Genomic DNA, 23353 nt, shown 5'->3' with positions numbered 1-23353 from the left:
CGCGGTTAGTGGGTTCGAGCCCCGCGTCGGGCTCTGTGCTGACTGCCAGCTCAGAGCCTGGAGTCTGTTTCAGTCTGTGACTCCCTCTCTCTCTGACCCTCCCCTGCTCACGCTCGCTCTCTCTCTCTCTCCTGGAAATAAAGATAAATAAATAAATAAATAAATAAATACGTTTTCTATTTCTTTAACTCCCATATATGGTAACACACAGTGTGATTAAGTGGTCTCATGTTACAAGGTCATGAAGGATGTTGTCACCTGTATAGCCAGGTTGCTTGAGGTTTTTTTTTTTTTTTTTTTCATTCCTTGGAGGGATATAATTTAAAAAGAAAAAATCTTCTCCCAACCCAGAAAACCTCCTCACAAAGATAGTAGAAAAATAAATAAAAGTTTATTACTGAATAAGCCTTAAAGGGAATGTGATGCCATATCACAGATAATTGCTAAGAGATGGAAAGTGAGAAAGATACCATTTCATAAAGCCAAGCAGACACTGGCTCTCCCAGTGTTTCCCATTACATATCTTCAACACAGACAATAATTAGTCCTCAAGTTAGAAAACATAATAGCACCATTTGTCACACATAGTTGGGCCTAAATTTACCTGGTAATTGGGGTGTGGCTATCTGCCCCTACATTAGTTTTCTATAAAGGAAAACAAACATCTTATTTCTTGAGGGTAGAAAGTGGTGTTAGCCTTAAAAATAAAAGTCAGTTATTTTACCCACAAAAACGTTTTATTTGGAAATAGCACAGAATTGTACGCAGAGACACACAAACTACAGTGAAACCATAGGCAAATGCAACAAACAAAGAGAAGAGTTATTTTATGGAGGAGTGAGTTGGGAGGGTTGAACAAATTCCACTGGAGGAAGGCAACAGTTCAAGATTATGGCAGTTTCTCATTGGCTGAGTTGCAGGGATGGTTGATTTCTTACAGGGGATGCAGGGTCCATCTTTCCCTGTCGGGGCCTGGAATTCACGATTCTTCCTGTGATTGACTTGGAGTGGCCCCATGAGCTCTACCTTCCAGCCTCCCAGCTCCGTTGTAAATTAACAAGGCTTCCTTTGTTAGTCTTCAGTTTTGCAACTTGGAGCCAGGTGCCCACCAAAGTGAGGCTCCTATCTTCCCACAGAAACTGATAGAGATGCCATCTCCGCGGATGTCTGCATTCCAAGGAGATGGCTCCGGAGTCTTTAGAGAAAGACCTTCCCAGAGTGAAGGCTTGTGGAGCTAGAGCTGCATTGCAGGGATTCAGGTGGGACCTGGAGAGTTAGGTAAATGGAGACAAATTGTGTAGAACCCGGTCAGCCTTTGTAAGGAGGTTTTAATTCGCTCCAGACTGTGTTCTAAAATGTACCTGGGATTTGTTTCCTCAGGTGTGGTAAGGCAGCAGATCTGGAAGGGACTGTGACCAAGGGAGAAGTTTATGCTCGCATCCCTAACAGCTGGGGGTTAGGGCATGTTACCCACGTTAGGGAGGTTCTGCGTGGCGTGGATGGAGGGCTCGGTTCTCAGATTCACAACGGAAGGTTTATGTGAGGATCTGCTCTCAGATAAAACCAGCCAGAAGGAAAGTAGTAAAGCACGAAGCCGGTTATTAAGGACAGTGCCTTCTCAAGGTGGGAGAATGAGGCACTGCCCTGAGGCTACAGGGGTCTTTTCTCTTCACGTAAGTGGGGTCTTGGCTCATGGGTGGAGCGGACTCTCGTAGACACTACTTCCAATTACTTGGGGGGACCCCCCTCGTCGGGAGGGGGTCTTTGACCCTACAGTTTTCCTTCCTGAACGGTCTTGCCAGCCTTCCCCACGGCAGAGGGGGCCAAACTGCAGTGCAAATGCATTAGGACCTGGGAGCTGCTCTGCACCCAGGGCCCCTGCTCTGTCATCCCTGGGGGGCTGGGAGGCAGGCAGGGAGTTGAGACACCCTGCTTGTCATGCGTAACCTACCTGTCACCACCCCTGCCTCCAGCCCCTGTCTAACCCCCTGTTCTACCAGACATACCACAGAGGAGCGTGGGGAGCGTGGGGAAGCAGCAGGTTGGCTTGGGAGGCGGCGGCAGCGACGGAGAAAGCATGGCCCAGCACATTTGTCGGGTTTTCTGCAGCAAAGCAGGGCAGGACAGGTAAACAGCTTAGGATTGGCTGCTTTGAAAAATATGGTAGGGCTTCGGGGCCTAAGTGTCCTCCCCGTCTGGTTCCTGGCCCTCAAATTTTCTGGAGCCAGAGATGTGGGTAGTTTGCATGTGAAAAGCGAGGTCCTGGGGAAGTTGTTAGCTGTCTCTGCTAACTGGCTGGTCCTGGGAGGGGCAGACTCTCCACAGTCAGCAAGACTCCAAATGCCAGAACATAGAAAATTAAAAATATATATAGTTAGTAAACTGTGAAACAGATGACCATCTGGGGAGGTTTCCAGCTGAATGATAATGTAATCTGATTTGTGAATTAAAAAGATCAAGCTGAGTAGTGTGGAAATTAGACTATAGGAGGGTCAAGAGAGAAGATCTATTAGACTGTTTTCCAGATTTGGGGGTAGGGGAGACACTGACTTAAAGTCAGGTAGTGACACAGTAAGGTGGCTTGTCACAAAGTACAAACAGATGATCAGAAGGGACAAGTATTCAAATTAGTACAAAAATATAAACATGAATATAATGCTTTCACAGTATGGATTGTTATTTTAATCAACCCATACCCTACTCTGCTTCCTTTAAATGTTAACCAGATTTCTTTTTGTTTTATTTTTGAGGGGAGAGGGGCAGAGAGAGAGAGACACAGAATCTGAAGCAGGCTGCAGGCTCCAGGCTCTAAGCAGTCAGCACAGAGCCCGATGTGGGACTCGAATTCACGAACTGTGAGATCATGACCTGAGCCGAAGTGGGACACTTAACCGACTGAGCCACGCAGGCGGCCCTTAAACAGAGTTACTGTTTACCATTTAAAGGAAGCAGAGTTTATCACAACAGTTGATCAGAAGGGACAAGTAATCAAATTAGTATAAAAGTATGGACATGAATGTAATGGTTTCACAGTATGGATTATTTTAATCTACTCTTACCCCACTCTGCCTCCTTCAAATGTTNCAGGTCGTCAGCCCTCAAAACTCGAGGGGGACATCGCTGAGGGCTCCAGAGGCACCCCCGCGCCCCACAGCTGAGGCGGCAAAGGCCGTCGCTGAGAAGAGAGGGAGCCGCTCGCACTCCCCGAGGCCAGGTTCCCACAGGTGTCCTGCCTCATGTCTGTAGGGAGCCCTCCCGGCTGGAGCGCGACAGTCCCACGCCCTCCCAGTCACACGGACAGACCCGTCACCCTGACGAAGCCTGCAACCCACTAATTTCAAGTAAAGTGCACAAAATGATGCACTTAATTTTCTATTTGTTGCAGCCAGAGGCAGAGTAGGAACGGTAGGAACAAAGAGATGAAAAACTGTGGGTGTGCGTGCTCCAGACACACGTCAGTCTGGCCCTCGGCTTTATAGATAAAGGCAAATAAGGGCTACGTCTGCAAGTCAGACCACTGGAAGCCATATACACTTACATGTATATGTAATATACTACCTCTATTAGGCATATATATATATGTGGCGAGTGAGTCCTAAGTGATGTGTATTTGTATACACACACACACACACACACACACGCACACACACACACATTTGGAAGAAACAAAAGTCCTTTCTCATCAGCTCTCCCTGAACCTTGTCATCACTAAATTAAATCCTGGCTAGTTTCTTTTTTCTTTTTAACATGTATTAATTTTTGAAAGACAGAGCTCAAGCGGGGGAGGGGCAAGAAAGAAAGACAGAATCCAGAGCAGGCTCCAGGCTCTGAGGTGTCGGCACAGAGCCCGGCGTGGGGCTCAAACCCACAAACTATGAGATCATGACTTGAGCCGAAGTCTGACGCTTGACCATCTGAGCCACCCAGGTGCCCTAAATCCTGGCTAGTTTCTAAGTTCTACTGTGACTTGGTGATTTTTTTGGTTACAGTGGTTTACATAAGCCTTCAAAGTTGTGACTCTTAATTTGTAGTAACTGTATTTGCTTTATGCACAGAAATGTAACCAGCATTTGGTACCCTATCCCTCATTATAAGGAAGTAACAGAGCAGGCCTGGGACTGTCCTTTGAGCTTGCAAGGCTTGCCCTCGGCTGGGGTTTGAGACCTCAGATAATGGAGGTTCCCCCCTCACCTGGGAAGGAACAGCTCAGTGTGCCTAAGTTTGTGGAAACAATGTCGCTTACACTGAACTTGCTACCCTTCTGGAAACCTAGAACTTGGTATGTGCTTTTGCACATATTCTCTCTCCAGAACACCAAGAGTCTGTAATGAACTTCTCTAGAATTTTTTACACTTGATCTTCACCAGAAGGCCAATAAGAGATCTAGAATTTTTTTTTTTTTTTTTTTTAATGTTTCATTTATTTCTAGGAGAGAGAGAGAGAGACAGCGTGAGCAGGGGAGGGTCAGAGAGAGAGGGAGTCACAGACTGAAACAGGCTCCAGGCTCTGAGCTGGCAGCCAGCACAGAGCCCGACGCGGGGCTCGAACCCACGAACCGCGAGATCATGACCCAAGCGAAAGTCGGACGCTTAACCGACTAAGCCACCCAGGCGCCCCAGAGATCTAGAATTTTTAAAAATGTGTTTATTTATTTATTTTGAGAGAGTGAGCAAGTCAGGTGGGACAGAGAGAGAGAGGGAGAAAATCCCAAGCAGTCTCTGTGCTGTCAGGGCAGAGCCCAATTTGAACTTGAACTCAGGAACCGTGAAATCACGACCTCAACCGAAATCAAGGGTCAGACACCTAACCAACTGAGCCACCCAGGCGCCCCCTAGTAGACTTTTACAATCATGGTCTTAATTCCTTAATGGAGCTTAAATTAAGGCTGTCCTGTGTGATTTCCCAGAGACAGGGCACTTGAAGCTGGTCTCTGACGTCCTCTGGCCTTCTCTGTACTTGGTGCCTCTCTCCTTGGCTGACTTTGCTGTGATAAACCACAGCCTGCTCCCGAATATGACAAAATGGGGAGTCCTGTGAGTCTTGATAGCAAAACACTGTAAAACAGGGTGGTCCTCACGACTCCTGATAAAATCATTCACTGTGATTTCTAAAACCTTACCCGTCTGGCCACACAGGCTATGCAGATTCTCTTCAAGGGCAACATGCCATATACTGTGTCACCTGCATAAACAGCTTTGTGTAAACACTCTGTGAGGGGCCCAAACTAGAAGATACAGACATACTGAGGGTCTGTAAGGGGGAGAAAAAAGTGAAATGAATGAAATGGCTGCAAAGCGTCTGACTTGGGCAAAAAGGCAGAAGACAGTGGCCTTGACTGAGATCCGGGACACCTCAAACACACAACCCCAAACCCAAATCCTGCCTTAGCTGTTCGCTACCTCCCCGCCACCTCACACCCCTTGTCTATACTTTCTGCACAGTTCCAGATTATATAGCCCTAAAAAGTGAGCTTGGTTTATCTCATGTATTGTCAAATGAGAAAGTAATCTGCAGACCAATGAAAATGGTCTGCTCTATTTCTCAGGGTGCACAAACTGGCCCTATGGGAGGCAGTGAGGTGCTTGGGGCATGGGTTTGGCAGCCAGCTCACTGGGCCTCCACTCCCCAATCCCACACTTCCTAATCAACTGTGAAAGGAGTTCAACCTGGAGACGAGGATTTGGGGGAACTCTGTAGATCACTGGGAGTAAAATGCCTCGGGGGCAGGGAGAAGAACTCACTCAGGGACCACCTCACAAGTGAGTAAGCAATGGCGACACATGGATCCTGAGAAGCATAATTGTTTAATAGATGGAAGAAGACGCAGAGCCTCTGAAGGAGAAGGGCAGGAAGTCACAGAAACCAGGAAAGTACCTTCGANCGAAGAGGAAGAGTGATCCCTGGGGAGGAGGGATCCCTTCTCCTCTGGGGCACTAACAAGACACACAGAGCTGGGGATTTTACACACCAATTTTCCCTTGAGACTGTAACCCTGAATAAGTGTAGATCTTCAGTTTTAAGAAATATTTGTGGATAACAGGAGTTCCATTTCTCTGCATACTTTAAGATTTCTATTCCAGTATCAAGACAGACCACCAGAGAACCAGGACCCTGGACAACATAGTTTTGCCTGTTTTATTTCTCAGAGTCCTTCTTTGGTATTATGAACTAGGCAAGGAATTAGAAAATGTAAAAAAGAAACCAGTGGAAATTAAATTGGAAAAAAAGAAAAAACTAAACAAAAACAAACACCACAAAAGCAAAAACAATCATTAAGTTTAACAGGAGATGGGATGAGAGACAAAAGAATCAGTGAGCTCAAAGAAAGGTCAATGGAAAGGGATAAATCTGCGTAATAGAGAGAAAAGAAGACTAGATCAACAAAAAAAATTTGAGAACTCATTTAATTCGAGTCCCTGAAAAACAGGAGAAAGAGTAGGGCTGAAAAATTATTAGAGGACATAATTGCTGAAAATCCCCCAGATTTGGCAAAGGACATATGCCCTCAGATTTAAAAAGTTAAATACCAAAGAGGAAAACTCCAAAAACTCTGTGCCAGGACACATCGTAATCAAACTTACAAATACTAAGGATAAAAACATTCTGAAGGCCCTTCACAGAAAGGATGCACTACAGATAGGGAACAACGGGCTGAATGGCAATAAGTAGGTTTCTCATCTGAAACCATGGAGGACACAAAGAGGTAACTTACTTTTCTTGTACTAAAAGAACGGTAAACCCCAAGTCTTTTATCCCATGAGAACATCCTTCAAGAATGAAGGGGACACAGGGGAGCCTGGGTGGCTCAGTTGGTTAAGCGTCCGACTTCAGCTCAGGTCATACTCATGGTTCGTGGGTTTGAGCCCCGCGTCAGGCTCTGTGCTGACAGCTCAGAGCCTGGAGACTGCTTCAGATTCTGTGTCTCCCTCTCTCTCTGACCCTCCCCTGCTCACACTCTCTCTCTCTCAGAAATAAAACATTAAAAGAAAATTAAAAAAAAAAAAAGAATGAAGGGGACACAAACATTTTTAGATGAAGGAAATCAAAATCATTTGTCAATAGCAGACCTACCCCAGACGAAAGACCACAGGAAATTTACCAAACAGAAGGGAAATGTTAACATAAGGTCTGGGACTTCAAGGGAGGAAGAATAATAGAAACGGAATGAGTAAAAGTAGAAATAAAGAGACCATGCTTTTCATGAGTTTTGTTAAAAAATGTTTGACAGCTGACGCACAAATCACAACATCCAACATGGTGCTTGGGGTACAAAGGGAAATACTTAAAATAATTAGATTTAAAATGGAAAATGCAAAGGAACCTAATGGAATCAAGGCTTCTGTACATCAAAGTGCTTAAAATACTGATAAATTATGTATATACAATGCCTACAGTACAAAAGTTAAGACAACACTCAAAACATCACAGGTATATCAGATGGAATTCTAAAAATTGTTGGAGTAACCCAAAGGAATGCAAAACAACAAAATAGAAAAGGAAAATGACAAAAACAGCCAGTAAACAAGAGACACAATGTAAAGGGGACAGAAGCAAAAAACAAAAAAATGGTACTTTTAAGCCCTAAGACACCAATAATTATTTCAATTTAAATGATGTGACTCTACCAATTAAAAGAATGTAGAAGGGATAAAAAAGCATGACCCAACTATATGCTGTTATAAGAAACTTCTTCAAATGTAGTGACACAGATAAGGTTGGAAATAAAATTATGGAAAAATATACACCATGCAAACATTAATCAAAACATGCAATAGGGCGGAACGCCTGGATGGCTCAGTTGGTTAAGTGTCTGACTCTGGCTCAGTTCATGATCTCATGGTTCATGAGTTCGAGCCCTGTGTTGGAAGCCCAGAGCCTGCTTGGGATCCTCTGTCTCCCTCTCTGCCCCTCCCCTGCTCTTTCTTAAAAAAGAAACATTAAAAAAACCCGCGAAGTAGGGACTATATTATCACTCAAGTATGCTTCAAAGGCAAGGAAATGAACAGGGACAAAAAGGGTTATTAAATAAGGAAAGGGTCAATACACCAAGACAATATATCAATAGTAAATGTGAATGCACCCTACAACAGAGCTTAAAATATCTGAAGCAGAAAATAATAGAATTTAAAGACAGACAGTTATGATTCAGGACTCCATGATCCTCTCTGTGGAACTGACAGAAATACTAAACAGAAGGTCAGTAAGGATACAGAAAATTTGACTACTACTACCAACCAAGAGGATTGTGCAGACATTTATAGAAACTCCACCCAATGACAGCAGAACCAATTCTTTACAAGCAGCCTTTTAAAACATTCAAGAAGACTGGGTCATAAACACTTCAACAAATTTAAAGAGGCCAAATATGAAACAAACTAGATAACAAAAGATAAAATACTCTAAACACTAGATACTAAACAACAATCCATGAACCCAGTAAAGTCTCTAAAGAGCTGAATAAACTGTAATTAAAATAAGTTGGGGAGGGGGGGCGCCTGGGTGGCTTAGTCAGTTAAGCATCCAACTCTTGATTTCAGCTCAGGTCATACTATCATGGTTGTTGAGTTCAAGTCTTGCATCGGGCTCTGCACTTAGGGCAGAGTTGGAATTCTCTCTCTCCGCCCCTCCCTTGGGCACGCATGTGTGCATTCTCGCTCTCTCTCTCACACAAAATAAATAAACTTAAGACAACACTTGTGGGACGAAGCTGTCACAATGCTGTAAGGGAACTTTATCGTACTAAATGCTTAAATCAGAAAAGAAATGAAGAGCAAAATATGACCAAAGCAAGTAAAAGAAAATACATAATAAAGATCAAAACCGAAATTAGTGAAATTATATAAACAGTAGTGAGAAACAAATGAAATAAAGTGCTCGTTCTTCAAAATGATCAATAAAATTGATAACTGCCTAAGAAGATGGACACGATGAAGAGAGAGCAGACCTATTTCCAAAATCAGGAATCAAATGGGACAGAAGTATAGATCCTGCTGCCATTAAAATGGTGATAAGGAAAAATTTCAGACAAGTCTGCAAATTAGAAAATTTAGATAAAATGGAACAATTCCTTGAAAATGACAAACTTAAAACTATCTAATGTATCCAATATAAAAATTATTCTGAATTCAGAAAATTAGAGGAAAATTTCCTCCACAAAATATAATCAAATGGAATGTTTAATATATGATACATAAAACTATTTTACTCCACAACCAAGTAGGATTTATTCCAAGGATGCAAGAATGGTTCAATATTTAAAACTAATCAATGTAATACATTATATCAATAAGCTATAGAAGAAAAATCAGATGATCACATCAATTGATGGAGGCAAAGCATTTGGCAAAATCCAACACTCAATTCATAACTAAAAATAAAATCCCAGCAAATTATGAATAGATGGAAATTTTCTAAACTTGCTAAGAGAGCTCCAAAAAGAACTTTAACATCGTATTTGATGAAAAATTGAACATTCCCACCTCATATGAGAAATCGGTCAAGGGCATCCTTTCTGACTACTCCTATCTGATTATCACATTGGAAGAACACCTAATGAGATAAGAAAATAAAGTCATAGACATACAGACGGGAAGGAAGAAATAAAACTCTGTATGCAGCTGACGTATCTTTGCAGAAAATTCTAAGGATTCTATTTAGAGAAATGGTTAGAAATAATGTTGAGTTCAGCAAGGTTGCCGGATGCCAAAATATCATCCCTCAAACCAATGATCATTCTGCACACTACCAAAGAGCATATGATAAACCAAAATGTAAAAATCAATGCCATTTACAATCACTCAAAAAAAAAAAAATCTAGTTACAAATATTAACAAAAATAAGGAGCCTGTATTGAAAATTATAAAACGGTAATGAAATAAAGAATTAAATAACTGAAGTGTCATAGCATGTACAACGTTCATGATGCTGCTTTTCAACAATCAGATCTATAGACTTAAACCAATCCCTATAAAAATGGAAACATGACTTTTTGCATCCTAAGATTTATATGAAAAGTCAAAGGAACTAAGAAAGCTAAATCAATGTAAGTAATAGAGAGGAATCACTCTTACCCAATCTTGAGGTTTACTGTACAGCTACGGAAACTAAGTAGATAGATAGGCTCAAGGAAAGTTTGGGGTTTAAGAAGAACAGTTTGTTTTCTAAAACTGTTAAGTCTCAGTCCTAACTGCTGCAATAAAATGTGCCCATTCTTATGTGTGTATTTACCACTTTTAATACCTGTCCTCAAAGGTCTAACTCTCCTGCCACCGGACAGTAATGAACGTATATACAAGACACACAAAGGGTCAAGGCCCGTAGCCTCTGAAATACCACCCCCTGCTCCAAGTAAACTGAGGAATGAATCCACGACAAAGTGCTTGACAAAGCTTGACAGAAAAGTCTCACAAATTTTTCACTTCATTTGCCCTTCTAAATCGCCACCTTCTTTTTATAAAAATTCCTGAGATAACGCTGCAGCGCACACTAAGAGGAAAAACGTAGCTGAAGGTTTTACTTCGTGCACAATCAACACTCGTTCTCTCCCTCACGGATGAACTCGCAGGCGCACAGTAAGGCTCTGGGCCGGGTCAACCTCTAACTGCGTCTCCACACGACTCCTGACAGGCTGAAAGGGAAGGTTTTCTCACAGCGAAGATACCTGGGGGGTTTCTCTTTGGTAGGTTCGATCAGATGCCACGGTAGAGGTTTTCTCTGGCAAAAGGTTTTGCTCAGTGGTTACATTCAAGAAGTCTTTCCCCAGAAGGAGTTCTCGCAGGGTGACGGAGGACTGCCCGCTCGCGAAGGGTCTCCCCACTTCTGCGGCGCCGACGCTGACGGGGTGTCTCCCAGCATGAATCCTCTGATGCTGAGTGAGGGAGGAGCTGCGACTGAAGGCCTTTCCGCACTCGCCGCACTTATAGGGCTTCTCCCCGGTGTGGATGATGGCGTGCCTGATGAGGTTCGTGCTCCAGCAGAACGATTTGCCGCACTCCATGCACTCATAGGGCTTCTCTCCGCTGTGAATCCGCTGGTGCCTCGTGAGCCCCGAGCGGCGGTTGAAGGCCTTCCCGCACTCAGAGCACTCAAAGGGCTTCTCCCCGGTGTGGATGCTGAAGTGTCGGATGAGGTCTTTCCTAGTGCTGAAGGCTTTCCCACATTCTTTGCACTCAAAAGGCTTTTCTCCGGTGTGGGCCCTTTTGTGCAAGATGAAAGTGGAGCAGTGGGTGAAGGCCCTTCCACACTCGGTGCACACAAAGGGCTTCTCCCCGGTGTGGATCCTCTGGTGCCTCTTGAGGTAGGACCTGTGGTTGAAGGCCTTCCCGCACTCCAGGCACTCGAAGGGCTTCTCCCCCGTGTGGATGACATAGTGGTGGATGAGGGCCGCGCTCTCGCAGAAGGCCTTCCCGCACTCGCTGCACTCGTAGGGCTTCTCCCCCGTGTGAGTCTGCTGGTGCCACATGAGGTAGGACCTGTGTTTGAAGACCTTGCCACACTCAAAGCACTCATAGGGGTTCTCGCCGGTGTGGATGATGTGATGTCGAAGGAAACCCGGCCGGTGTCGAAAGACCTGCCCGCACTCTTTGCACACAAAGGGTTTCTCTCCAGCGTGTCTCCTCTTATGCAGGACAAAATTGGAGCGGTGGGTGAAGGCCTTTCCACACTCGCTGCACTTATAAGGCTTCTCCCCACTGTGAATCCGCTGGTGCTGGGTAAGGTAGGACTTGCGGTTGAAGGCCTTCCCGCACTCCATGCACTCGTAGGGCCTCTCCCCGGTGTGGATCATGTGGTGCTGCAGGAGGTGTGTGCTCTTGATAAAGGTTTTCCCGCACTCGGTGCATTCATAGGGCTTCACGCCAGAGTGAATCTTTTCATGTCCAGCAAGAAGGTGCTTCTTATTAAAAGTTTTCCCGCATTCATTGCACTTAAAGGCATTTTCCTCTTCTTGAATCATGGGATCTTTCTCTGATCCACATGAGTCACGGTCACGGTCACGGTCACGGACAGCACCGCCCGGAGGGATCAGGGCCCGTGCAATCCGTGAACACGCACCATCAGCTGTCCCTAAGCCATCATATCCAAGACTCATTTCCTCAGGGAGCTTCTCCTTCTGGGGTTCAAACCCTGGTCTCAAGTGTCCTTCCTGCATTTCTGACGGTCCGTCCCGATCCTTAGTTTGGCCCCACTGGTAGTTCCCTGGGTCACCCCGTCTTAGTTCCTGGAATGAGGCCCCCTCAGGCAGGGCTGGCTCACCAGCTGTAGGTTCTGTGGTCTTGGGTTTGTCCTGGTCACCTGAAAGAAGCCCAATACAGAAAAAGGCCTGTGAATAACGACAACATGGGAAAAACAAAACTAGCATTTCAGTGAAAGAAACAAAGATGAAAGCAGTGCCTGTCTCTGCTATGTTTTACTACCTCTGAATCTCAGGATTTTTTCTGCTGGACCTTGGACTGTTGACATCTTGAAAGGAGGGAACCCAGAGGGAGAAGCCAGGTGTGGGGACAGGAGGTCTGGAGAGGAAATACCACCACGATCCCATCCTGGATGCGGGCGCACAGACTAATTATGACGCTGCATGCTGCACGGTTCCTCTACGTGTGGACATCCCACATGGGTGCCTAGGATTGTGCCCCTTTTAGGACATCAGGTAACTCATTACAGGCCCTCACTTTATACTAACGAGATGACTCAAGACAAGATCCAGCCACATTAGAAAAACCAACCACGTAATTAGAAAGTTAGGACTTTGAGCCACGAGATATCAGCTGGACCTCCAGAAAGGGAAAAAGAGCTAGAGACTGAGTCCCACGGACAATGACTCAATCAACTGTGCTCACATAAAGAAGGCTCAATAAAAATCAGAATAGTGACACTCTGGCCAATCTCCCAGGTTGGCCATATCCGTGAGTATTATTGTCACACACTGATGCCAGGAAGGAACAAATCACTGAAGACATTGAAGTTCTGTGTTTGGAACGCCTCTGGCCCTGCTTCTAGGCTGTATCCTTAATCTGTAACAAATACCGAGGGCAGAGTAATAACAGATTTTAGAAGTTTTTTGAGTCTTTCTAGCAATTTGTCGAACCTAAGGGTAGTTGTGGGAAATCTCTGAACTAGTGGTTTCAGATGACCTGGGAAAACTTGGCATTCTCGGGAGCTCTGTGTTCTTAGCCTTGAATCTGGCTACTGTGTTCAGAGATCACCAGAGTTTTCCAATCGGAGGTGCCCATGATGGGAGCTCCACCGGCAGCACAGAGTCGCCCAGAAAGGAAGCACCGAGGGCGCAGCAGCCTCAGGAGACAGAATGTACAAGGGGGCCGAGAGCTCAAGGATGGTGTCGATGAGAATCCAGGGACAGGAGGAGACAAGGGAACAGGACTCCCAAGGTTCTGACGGGGGACAGTGAGGACTCCCAGGACAGGGCATGTACTGGGTTTCCCTGAGGACCAGTGTGGGGAAGAGACCAGCAAAATACACGTGGATCTAGAGGAGAAAATGATACAACTTCACTTGAAGACATGAAGGAAGAGCTGGAGCGATAAAGAATTCAACGTGGGGGTCAGGGGAGTTGGAGGAAGGTGGGTTGAGAGGGACAAACTTCCAGTTACAAGGTTAAGTGCTAGGAACGTGACGTACCACACCAGGACCCTAGCTACCGCCGATGTCGTGACACAGAGCAGGTGAGAGAGTAAATCCTAACAGTTCTCATCACAAGAAAAAACCTTGTTTCCTTTTTAATTTTCTCCTTCCTTAGGCCAACATCAGTACCTGTTTCCACTACCTGAAAGAAATTCACAGACTTTCCCTTTTAGGAAAAACCGTGAAAAAGCAAAAATCTTTGCTTGTGTTGGGCGTCTGTGTTGCAGCGAGCTGTCACAGAGGCGGCGGGCCCACCGAGCGCCGTCACCAAAACAGTCCCCAAGGTCGAACCGCCACAGCTCGGAGCTGTGTCTGCGAGCATCTGTGCTTTCCTCTCAACTTATTTTGGGCATCCGTCAGCAAGATGTGTCCTAAGGTATCAGAAAACGCTGAGAGAGATTATTTTTAGAGTATGGAAATAGTAAAAAAATCTTCCATATAAATAAATGGTAATTTCTCCTAATGAAAAGTTTCACAGGAGCACTCTACTTTCCCATGGTGGGGAAACCCATATGGCGACGCAGGTCCATTATTACTCAACAAAACTGGGGGGAATAAAAATAAAAAACTGACAATTCTACCCAAATGAGTAAAAACAGTTTCAATAAATTCCCTATAAGATGCCAACTGGGTTGTCAAGGAACTTCACAGTCTGATGGCAGGACTTGTATGAAGGGTCAAAGAGGCAAGAATAAAGAGGACACCTACCGTCTCAGATGACAGTGCTGTCACAAAATTATGGACACCTGCACACTATGGTACCGGCACAGAGAGAAGACAACGAGCAGCGGAAAAAGATTAAGAGTTCGGGAAACACACATGCAGGGAGCTTAGTGGACGGCAGAGGGGGCAGAGCAGCTCGGGGGTAGAAGGAGAGAAACAGCAAATGGAGCCAGGAAGACTCGTGTCACACTGGAAATGCAAAATTGTACTGCTATCTCACAAGAGACTCCAGTTCTACCTCGGATCGAAAGATTAAATGTCAAATGTTTCTCTCTCAATATATAAATATTAAAAATTTTTTTAAATAAAAAAAGAACAGTGGCAATTACCCAGTAAAAACTTGGAAGGCTGCACAGCCCGTAATCCATCAACCTCACTCCAAGAAACATTAAAGAGGCATAACCACTTGCACAATACCGCTGGGCAGTGCCGTGTGTGCATAAGTGAACACGTGACCGCATGGAGAGAGGATGGGTGCCACTTGAGCCGGGAACTTTATTGACCACCTTCGACCATAAGGAACTGGAGCATATATACTATATATATACACATACGTATTTTATGTTTATTTTTGAGAGAAGAGAGCAAGTGAGCATGAATGTGAGCAGGGAGGGGCAGAGAGAGAGGGAGACACAGAATCTGAAGCAGGCTCCAGGCTCCGAGCTGTCAGCACAGAGCCTGATGCAGGGCTGGCACTCACAAACTGTGAGATCATGACCTGAGCCAAAGACAGATGTTTAACTGACTGAGCCACCCAGGCGCCCCTTAAGGATATTTTACGTTGAGTAGAGAAAGGCTGAAGTTACATTATGCAACAAACAGAAAACGGAGGAGGAAGAAATTTCCCTGAAAAGGTGCTCTACACTCCAGTTCAGGAAGTGGCCCCGGGTCAAGGGCAAGACCTCATCCGCTACACGGACGCGGAAGCTGCAGACACAGGAGAGCCCATGAGAGTGTGGAAGGGTCGAGGCTCAAGCTGNACCCCGCACACAGAGCGGTGGGGAGGCCGGCAGCCCCCAGAGGGGAGATGACCAGAGCGAGCAAGGAGCGTGGGGGCGGGTCTGACGGAGGGGGTGCACGTGACCGAGAGGAGACGCGGGGGCCCTAAGCTGCACAGGACCTGGGGACGGCGGGCGGGACGGAGGCACTGAGGGTGGGGGACGCGTGAGCGGCTCTCTGCGGCTGTGTCCCGTCTCCAACCTGGTGGGGCCGCAGGACCGGTCACCGAAACTTGGCAGGTGGAAGGAGGGAGCGACATCACGGGTCCCTCTCTGGGCGCGCGGGCTCTAGGTCAAAGGGTTCCCCGGCTTCCAAACCACCAGAGGCCAGAACGAGACGCTTCCCGGGGGTCCAGGGCCCGCGGTCCCCTCCCGGCCTGGAGCCTGCAGGGTCTCCCACCTGCCCGCATCCTGGCTCCTACCTGGATAGGTGCTCCGAGACAGGTCTCTCTTCGCCGTCCACAGCTGCTGCCCGCGCTCCAGCTGGCAGATCAGCTCCGGTCGAGGAACAGGACACCCTGTTCACGGAGAAAGAAAGACGATGCCGGGGTTTTGGTGAAGAGAAATAAACCCCTCAATCTAGTCTGGGACTTCAAGATGTGGATTATGACCTCAGAATGAAGCTGTTCCCATCCACGTGAACACTGACCTGTCACCTGGAAACAGGCACAAACACCACTGCTAGGATCCAAAGACTTGAGACAGCAATCCTGGCTGTGTAGACAGCACTTGCTCCCTTTGACTTCCAGCTCACAGAATCCCAGGAAGAGGATCCCCTTCTTCCAGAAAGTGTTTTCTCATTAACCCAAGGAAGTGTGTCTCACACATGTGTGCATCCATGCCCCCTGGCATGTCTGCTTCACATCCAATGAAAGCAAACCTCTGCAGGCGAAGCCTGGGTATCTGGAGATTTACAAACCTTCCCAGCAGGTTCTGGCATCAAAGGAAGGTTGAAAAACCACAACCTCTACCAACCCGCAAGTGGCAATCCTCCATCACCGACTGTTAAGGCACACAACCTCGCAGCAGCCAGGACGGCTGAGCGGGGGGGGGGCCCGCCGCTGCTGTGGTCCGGCGGCATCCTGGGGCTTTTATGAGGGAACCTGCCTGAAAGACCCAGAGCAGAGAGGAGGTGCAGAAACACACTGCCAGGCTGCCACCCACCAGGCCGGGAGCCGGGACCACCTCTGAACTTATAGACGAGAGAATCAACTTCCTTCAGGGTGAAGACTGAGCTGCTCTGTCGTCTCAGACGCGGGGGAAAACACAGGACTGCAGAGAAGTCACGGGCAGAGGCACCGGGACCCACAGAATGCTGCGCGGGCAGACGTGGAAGCACAGCCCGAGAGTATCGGCTGTCACTACGCAAACCTCACTCACGTCTGCCGCAGGCCCAGCGCGGGGCCCAGTTACTGGGCCGTCGAAAAGGGAGTAAGACTTCCCTTCAGCTCTCAGGAGTCCCACTCCCTGCGACCCCAGGGCCTTTTCATGTGTTGGCCCTTCTACCTGGCAGGCTGTTCTCTTCCCACCTTGTGCCTCTAGCTAACTCAGCTAACTCTAACTCTTCTGGTCTCTGCTCCCATGTCACTTCCTAGCAGGACTCTGAAGCGTGGCTTCGTTGATCTACCCCGTTATTGTGGAATTTCTAATCCTAACAGTAAATGAAAAACCAGTATTTATGGGGTGTAACCATATCCCAGTAACTACGGCAAGCAATTCAAATACATTATGTTTAAAGTGGAAATAAATTTATGAGATAATTTAAATAACTGACATATTTAAAATATTGACTCTCTCCATTCAAAACAAAGTATGTGTCTTTACTGATCTGAGACTTTTTTTAGGTCCTGTAGTTTACAGGCGTGATAATCTAGGTCTCCAAGGGCTGATTCCCTAGCTGCCGATTTATCTACAAAGACCAATCTCCTCCGTCTTTCCGTGGTCAAATCTCTGGGCAGGTGCCCCCAGGGGCAACTAGGATAAGTGACTGCTGTGCACGGCCAAGGCCCCCTGTCCCCCCGGCCTCCCGGCGCAGGTGTGCCCAGAGAGCCAGCAGCACGAAGTCAGTGCTGGACTGCTCAGCTGGGTTACCTGAGGGACTGATGGTACGGGCTCGCCCTTTTCTGGGCACATCTGGGGCAGAGTCCCAGCACTGGTCCCCCGTGTGATAGAAGGGATCTACTGGCCACACAGTGCGGGGCGACCTCCTCAGATGATGTGGCACAAGAGGCCTCAATTGCTTTAAGGGCAAATCCTGCCATGGCTGCTGGCCCTACTGTTGTAGTCTGTCCCCCAACCCAGTAGGGATGACGCAGCGCATCCTCGGAGACCTGTGGTTCAATGTGTAAGGGAGAAAAAGAAGCGTATGGAGTATCTTGTTCCTGCTAGGGCACCTCAGGGTGCATCTTTCCTCATTCCAGATTACACAGCCCCCAGTCAATGCGTCCGGGCACCCCGACTATGGCTGCCCAGCAGCACGCCAGACTTTCCTCCTTAAAATCCCCAGACGTAAGCCCTGGCCCCTCTGCAGCTGTCTGGGCGCCCTAGAGGAGGCCACCACTCAACAGGGGCCACTTGGGACTGCCGGGAGCTGATCAGGTAAACACCCAAAGAAAAGGACAATGATCAGGGACAGAGCAGTGACGACAACAATTATGCTGCCCAGGGCCATCCCAGGGAGGCTGCTGCCCAGAGGCCCCAGGCCCTCCCCGCTCCTCCTCACACCAGCAGGAGACAAATTCAGTGTGGGGCTCCAGGCAGCTAAAAGCCCAGAGAATAAAGCAGGGGGCGGGCGCTTTAAAACTCATATACCAAGCAAATACCAGGTTTAGAAAACGGAACAATCATTCTAAACTACTGATTGACTTAAAAACAGTAACAAAAACGAACCCCTAGATACACAGGGAGAAAATAAAAAATAAGTAAATGCACAGTATATAACTAAAACATGGTCTATGGTTTGACGTGATTAGAAATGCAAAACTTATATGCTAAAAGTTAAGGTAACAAGTTATATATAATAATTCTATATAACAAAATTTATATTCCAAAAAAACTTATATCACCAAAACAAAGCTGGGCACTAAATGCCTTCTCTGACTATACAATGTAGGTTCTGAATTAACTTCCGGATTTCTAAAATGCACCAATTGACAAAACTTCATAAGTTGAACCAATACTGGGGCTCAAATCCTAGTTATACCTGGAGATTCCACTAAATGTAAATACTGCGCTGCCCAAACTTAAGAAGCAGCTAATACAGAGGGAAAACAGGTATCTCACCGCACCTGCACACTTGCCTACACCTCCCCTCGTCACAGCACCCACCGTCCTAAATGTTGCCATTATGGCTCGGATGCTCTGATGCATCACAGAATTACAATATATTTTTGGCACTTACAAACTGGATTGGTAAGATGGGGCCCACAGACCGCAGGTAAAATAGTTAAAAGAGCCCAATGGAAGCTGAAAAGGGGCCTTTTATCCCATAAAAGCTGATCAATAAAGGAATGACTGCCCTACTGCTGCTCCACCGGACAGCCCGGTTGTGTCTGTTCTCAAACCTGGGACAGATGAAGGGCACCTCATGGGGAGTAACTGCAACCTTGACACCATCCACCAGGGTCTCTACTAAGAATGGAATGTGTCCTCATTATGCTCAAATTCCCAATGTGATCGAGTATGGAGATAGGATCTTTAAGGAGGGCATTAGGTTACATGAGGCCGTGGGATGTGGCCCAATCAGGTAGCAGTGGTGTCCTTAAAAGGACACCTTTCCTCTGAAAGGCCACATGAGGACATAGCACGAGGTGGTGGCCAGGAAGAGATCGTCATCAGACACCTATCTGACAGCACCTCAGTCTGGAACCTCCAGCCTCCAGAATGATGTGGAAATAAAGCTGCTGGTGAAGCCACAGTCTGGCAGCCAGAGCTGTTTCACACAGTCCACACATCCAACACGCAACAGAAATCAAGAACGTCATTCCATCAACACCCTGCTGATTATTTTGGGCTTACAGATCTGGCCAACCCTGTGCTGCTCGGTGCCTGTTCGAACTGCTTCAACGCCAGCCTGCCTGCCCCCACCCTCCCCCGCAGGGAAAGCCTCCTCTCCCGGGCAGCTGACGAGGGTGGCTCAACAGTTCTGCCCCCGCACACATCTCTGCAGACAAGATGTGAAGTGTGTCCACCTTTCTGCAGGAGCACACGTGTGACGGTACATCGAGGACGACCTTGTCCGAGGAAGTTCACGTGACACACTCGCTACGGATACATAAACCCAACATCTTTTAATCCCTTTGTGGGATTGGTTATATTATAATTTCTTTAAGAGAGAGAGAGAGAGAGAGAGAGAGNACACGTGTGACGGTACATCGAGGACGACCTTGTCCGAGGAAGTTCACGTGACACACTCGCTACGGATACATAAACCCAACATCTTTTAATCCCTTTGTGGGATTGGTTATATTATAATTTCTTTATTTTAAGAGAGAGAGAGAGAGAGAGAGAGAGAGAGAGAGCGCGCGCGAGAGCGAGTGAGAGCAAGCGCGCACACCCATGCCAGCACAGGTGAGTGGGGGATGGGCAGAGAGAGGGAGAGAAAAATCCCAAGCAGGTTCGGAGCTGTCTGCTCGGAGCCCAACATGGGGCTCAAACCCACACAAACCATGAGATCACGGCCTGAGCTGAATCAAGATCTGACACTCAACCAACTGGGACCCCCAGGAGTCCCTGGGAGATTAGTTTTAGATACTAACACTACTTAGTATTACTTGGGATCTCGTTACTATATTCCTCATTTCCACATTTTATTTAATCTCGCTGGTGCTGACAGTGACAGGTCAGCCCACCTTAAGTGAGGCTTTCTCCCACACAGACTCCAAAATCTGTTCAAAATACTGTTAACAGACACCGTAGCGGGTGCCCTCAGAGCCTCCTTTACTACAGAGGCTGTGACAACATCTTCCTTCTCAAGCATTCGGGAGTTTCTGGATGACCAACGATGGCCCCGAGGGCTTCTGATGAGACAAACTGTCCCCAGTTCCAGTGCTACACTGTTAAAAACACAACTGACCACACACTAGGCCCCCCTGAAAACAGCCGTCTCACACACAGGAGCCTGTAACCTCCACGCCCGGCTGCCCACTGTGCCCCGGGTCACACAAACCACGACACGAGCTCGGTGCCGCCATGGCGACCCCGAGATGGGCTGGCATCATCAACGATGACCCCCCCGGGACAGGCTGGCACCACCACCGATGACCCCCCGGGACAGGCTGGCACCACCACCGATGACACCGAGACGGGCTGGCACCACCGACAACGACCCTCTGAGACAGGCAGGCACTTGTTCTGGGCCACATGGAATTCTCCACTCGGAGGAGCTGGCAGCCTCTCCTGTCCGCAGTCCCCCGTCACGTGCTCTGCTGCTGGAGGACGTCACCCATTCCCCAGGTCCCCGGAAAGCCCCTGGGAGTAAAGGAGCGAATAATTACAGGAGCTCAGGGACTACAAGAGACACTACTTTCCGTCACATCCGATGGGGTTCAGTGGAATGCTGCGGCTTTCTAACCCTTAGCCAGAATGTTCTAAATAAAAATGGGACTTAAGAAACATTACTTGGCCAAACTTCAGGGGGTTATCTTCGCACCAGATGCCCTGGCCACAAATGATCCCATCTCCACATTCATCATAAACTGCTGCGCCACTGCCCAAAACCTGAGCCCTTCGGGGGGAAAAAACTCAAAGAACCTGCTGTCTCGCAGACACCACCAAAATAAGTCAAAACCACAAGGGACCACCAGGCATTCCTCGTTCCCCTCAGAGCTGCAGGCGATACTGGTAAAGGACACACACCTCATTTCCCCAATTAAACAAAGCTGGGCTCTGGGAAGAGACACTCCAGAGCTTTCTGGCCCAAACTCGCCCCAAATAGCTAGTTTAAGTAGAAGACGTTCACTCTGAATAACTCCTTTTCAAATCCCAGTGTGACAAATAACCCCAAATGGGTCTCTAGCTCGCCTTACAAAAGGCCTCTTGGCCTACTAACACCCCACACTAACACCATCGTTTCAACCAAGCACGGCAAGCACGGGGGCCCCATCAACTGGAGGGGGCCTTCACCTGCAAAGGACACCCCAGTCCCACACGCAGACATCATCATCCCAGACCAACACCTCAACGATGACCCCCCTGCACTAACACCTTCACCCCAGCACGTGTCCAGACTGCCTCTCCAAAGACCAAAATTAGACACAGGAGCTATCCTCTGTTAGGAGTTCTATTATGTTCCTGAGATGACTTTTAGAACACTCCTAAGGAGAGGCCAGGGGAACTAACCACAGGATTATAGCACTAGAACGTTCGGTTCCAACCCCAACTTCTGTGAAGCGAGAGGCTGGAGACAGAGTTCAATCACGAACAGCCAGTGATTTCATCCATGATGCCGATGTAATGAAGCTTTCATAAAAAGCCCTAACGTGGTTCAGGGAGTTTCCAGGTTGGTGAACACAGCGAGCTGCAGGAAGGGTGGCAAGCCCGGTCCTCTGCATCTCTTCCACGTGGCCGTTCCTGACTTTAATCCTTTATAATAACTGGGTAATGTTAAGGTGCTTGCCTAAGTTCTATGAGCCACCCTAGCAAATTATCAAACCTGCGGAGGGGATCATACCTGATGTATAGCCAGCTGATCCAGACAGATGACGACCTGGACTTGTGACCGGATGTGTGGGAGGCGAAGGGGCTGCCCTACGAGACTGAGCCCTTAACCTGTGGGATCTCTGTGACCTTAGCGTGTGTCAGAACTGCGTGGTGTCGGAAACAGGATTTTGCTATCAGAAGTGTGGCTGAATAGAGGAAAAAGATTCTTTTCGGCACATACAGGGGCGTGTATGTACAAACATGCACAGCTGTGTACGTATGTATGTAAATGCACACAGAGGTCTGCAAAACGCATGACAGCATTAACCTCTTTACGTCATCTATCATTAAGTCACTTCTACAAATGCAAATCTTGCAGGTGCAAATTGATACAGGGGGGTGGGGTGGATGTTGTGACAATTTACAAGAGTGGAGCATGATTAAGCCCCAACAGTCCCACACAGTCAGTGCTCAGGGTATCTATGATTATTAACTACTTTTGAACATCACCCATTCTGAATTTTTCTTGTTTTCTTCGAAGAAGGAATCCTGCATCACTCTGGTACAGAAACCTGGAGACTTCCTTTAGTGGCAGGTCACCACAAACTCAGCAGTGCAGTCAAAATGATGGTAAGTCCCAGTGAGTCATGCTGCCTGCTCAGGGCTGTGAGCTCAAAGCTCCTTCTGTTTTAAAGAGAAAAGTACCAACAACTGGAGGGGTGGGGAGTGAAGGTGTATCAAGCTTCACCATAAGGGCACATGGGGGCTCAGTCAGTCAAGCATTCGACTCTTGGTTTCAACTCAGGTCATGATCTTGCGGTTCACGGGGCTGAGCGCCCTTTGGGCTCCGCGCCGACAGTGCAGGAGCCAGCTTGGGATTCTCTTTCCCTTTCTCTCTGCCCCTCCCCCGCCTCGCTTGCTCACACGCACACACACGCTCTCTCTCTCCCCCCCCACAAATAAGTAAATGCTAAATAAATTAATTAATTACTTTTAAAAAGGTTCAGCAGTAAGTCCAGACTTGCCATCAAAAACAATCAGAAGGCAGGAAAGAGAATAATGCAATGCTGATGTCAGGGTGTCTCTCAATTCCAGCTGATGTCCCTACACTCTCTGATACAAGGAGTCTCAGCCTGACAAAATTACTTGGGTTACATGGGCACGATTACCGAANAAGCCACCGGAAGGTCACACAAGACGATGGAAGTGATGGGTGGACTGGGAGATGCAGACACCATGGGCTCTGGACATCAGAGCGATGAGTGAATAATGACAGTAACAGTACTGGTGACAACAGCAGTACCTGGGCCTCACTGGTCCTGCTAGCTGCCTGCCCCATGCTGAGGGGCACATCC

General features: G+C 47.4%; 2 protein-coding genes across 5 annotated transcripts in view; both read right to left on the bottom strand.

Annotated features, from left to right (window-relative positions):
• The window catches only part of LOC144225745 (uncharacterized), a 51572-nt gene that overhangs the window by 26149 nt on the left and 2070 nt on the right, over positions 1-23353 (bottom strand). The gene's annotated exons all lie outside the window — the stretch shown is intronic.
• LOC144225757 (uncharacterized) lies at positions 416-15872 on the bottom strand. Of its 4 annotated transcripts, XM_077757022.1 has the most exons (3): positions 10661-12242; positions 2007-2103; positions 1180-1266 (listed from the first exon to the last, which is right to left on the bottom strand). In XM_077757022.1, the coding sequence occupies exons 1-3, from the start codon at positions 12146-12148 to the stop codon at positions 1256-1258; spliced, it is 1596 nt and encodes a 531-aa protein (XP_077613148.1). In that variant the 5' UTR covers positions 12149-12242; the 3' UTR covers positions 1180-1255. The 4 variants fall into 4 exon arrangements, with proteins under 4 accessions (XP_077613147.1, XP_077613149.1, XP_077613148.1 ...); XM_077757021.1 differs by having other exon boundaries at positions 416-2103; XM_077757023.1 differs by lacking the exon at positions 2007-2103 and having other exon boundaries at positions 416-1266.

The sequence above is a fragment of the Crocuta crocuta genome, unplaced genomic scaffold (genome assembly GCF_008692635.1).
Source record: "Crocuta crocuta isolate KB4526 unplaced genomic scaffold, BGI_CrCroc_1.0 scaffold142, whole genome shotgun sequence".
Taxonomy (NCBI): domain Eukaryota; kingdom Metazoa; phylum Chordata; class Mammalia; order Carnivora; family Hyaenidae; genus Crocuta; species Crocuta crocuta.
This window is presented reverse-complemented; position numbering and strand designations above follow the sequence as displayed.

What these genes read in the sequence shown, in the direction of transcription:
- LOC144225757 (XM_077757021.1), bottom strand. Translation starts at nt 12,148, where the DNA reads ATGCAGGAAGGACACTTGAGACCAGGGTTTGAACCCCAGAAGGAGAAG. An exon ending in ACCAAAGAGAAACCCCCCAG is followed by an intron (nt 2,104 to 10,660) that starts GTATCTTCGCTG and finishes GCTTTGCTGCAG; the next exon opens with AAAACCCGACAAATGTGCTG.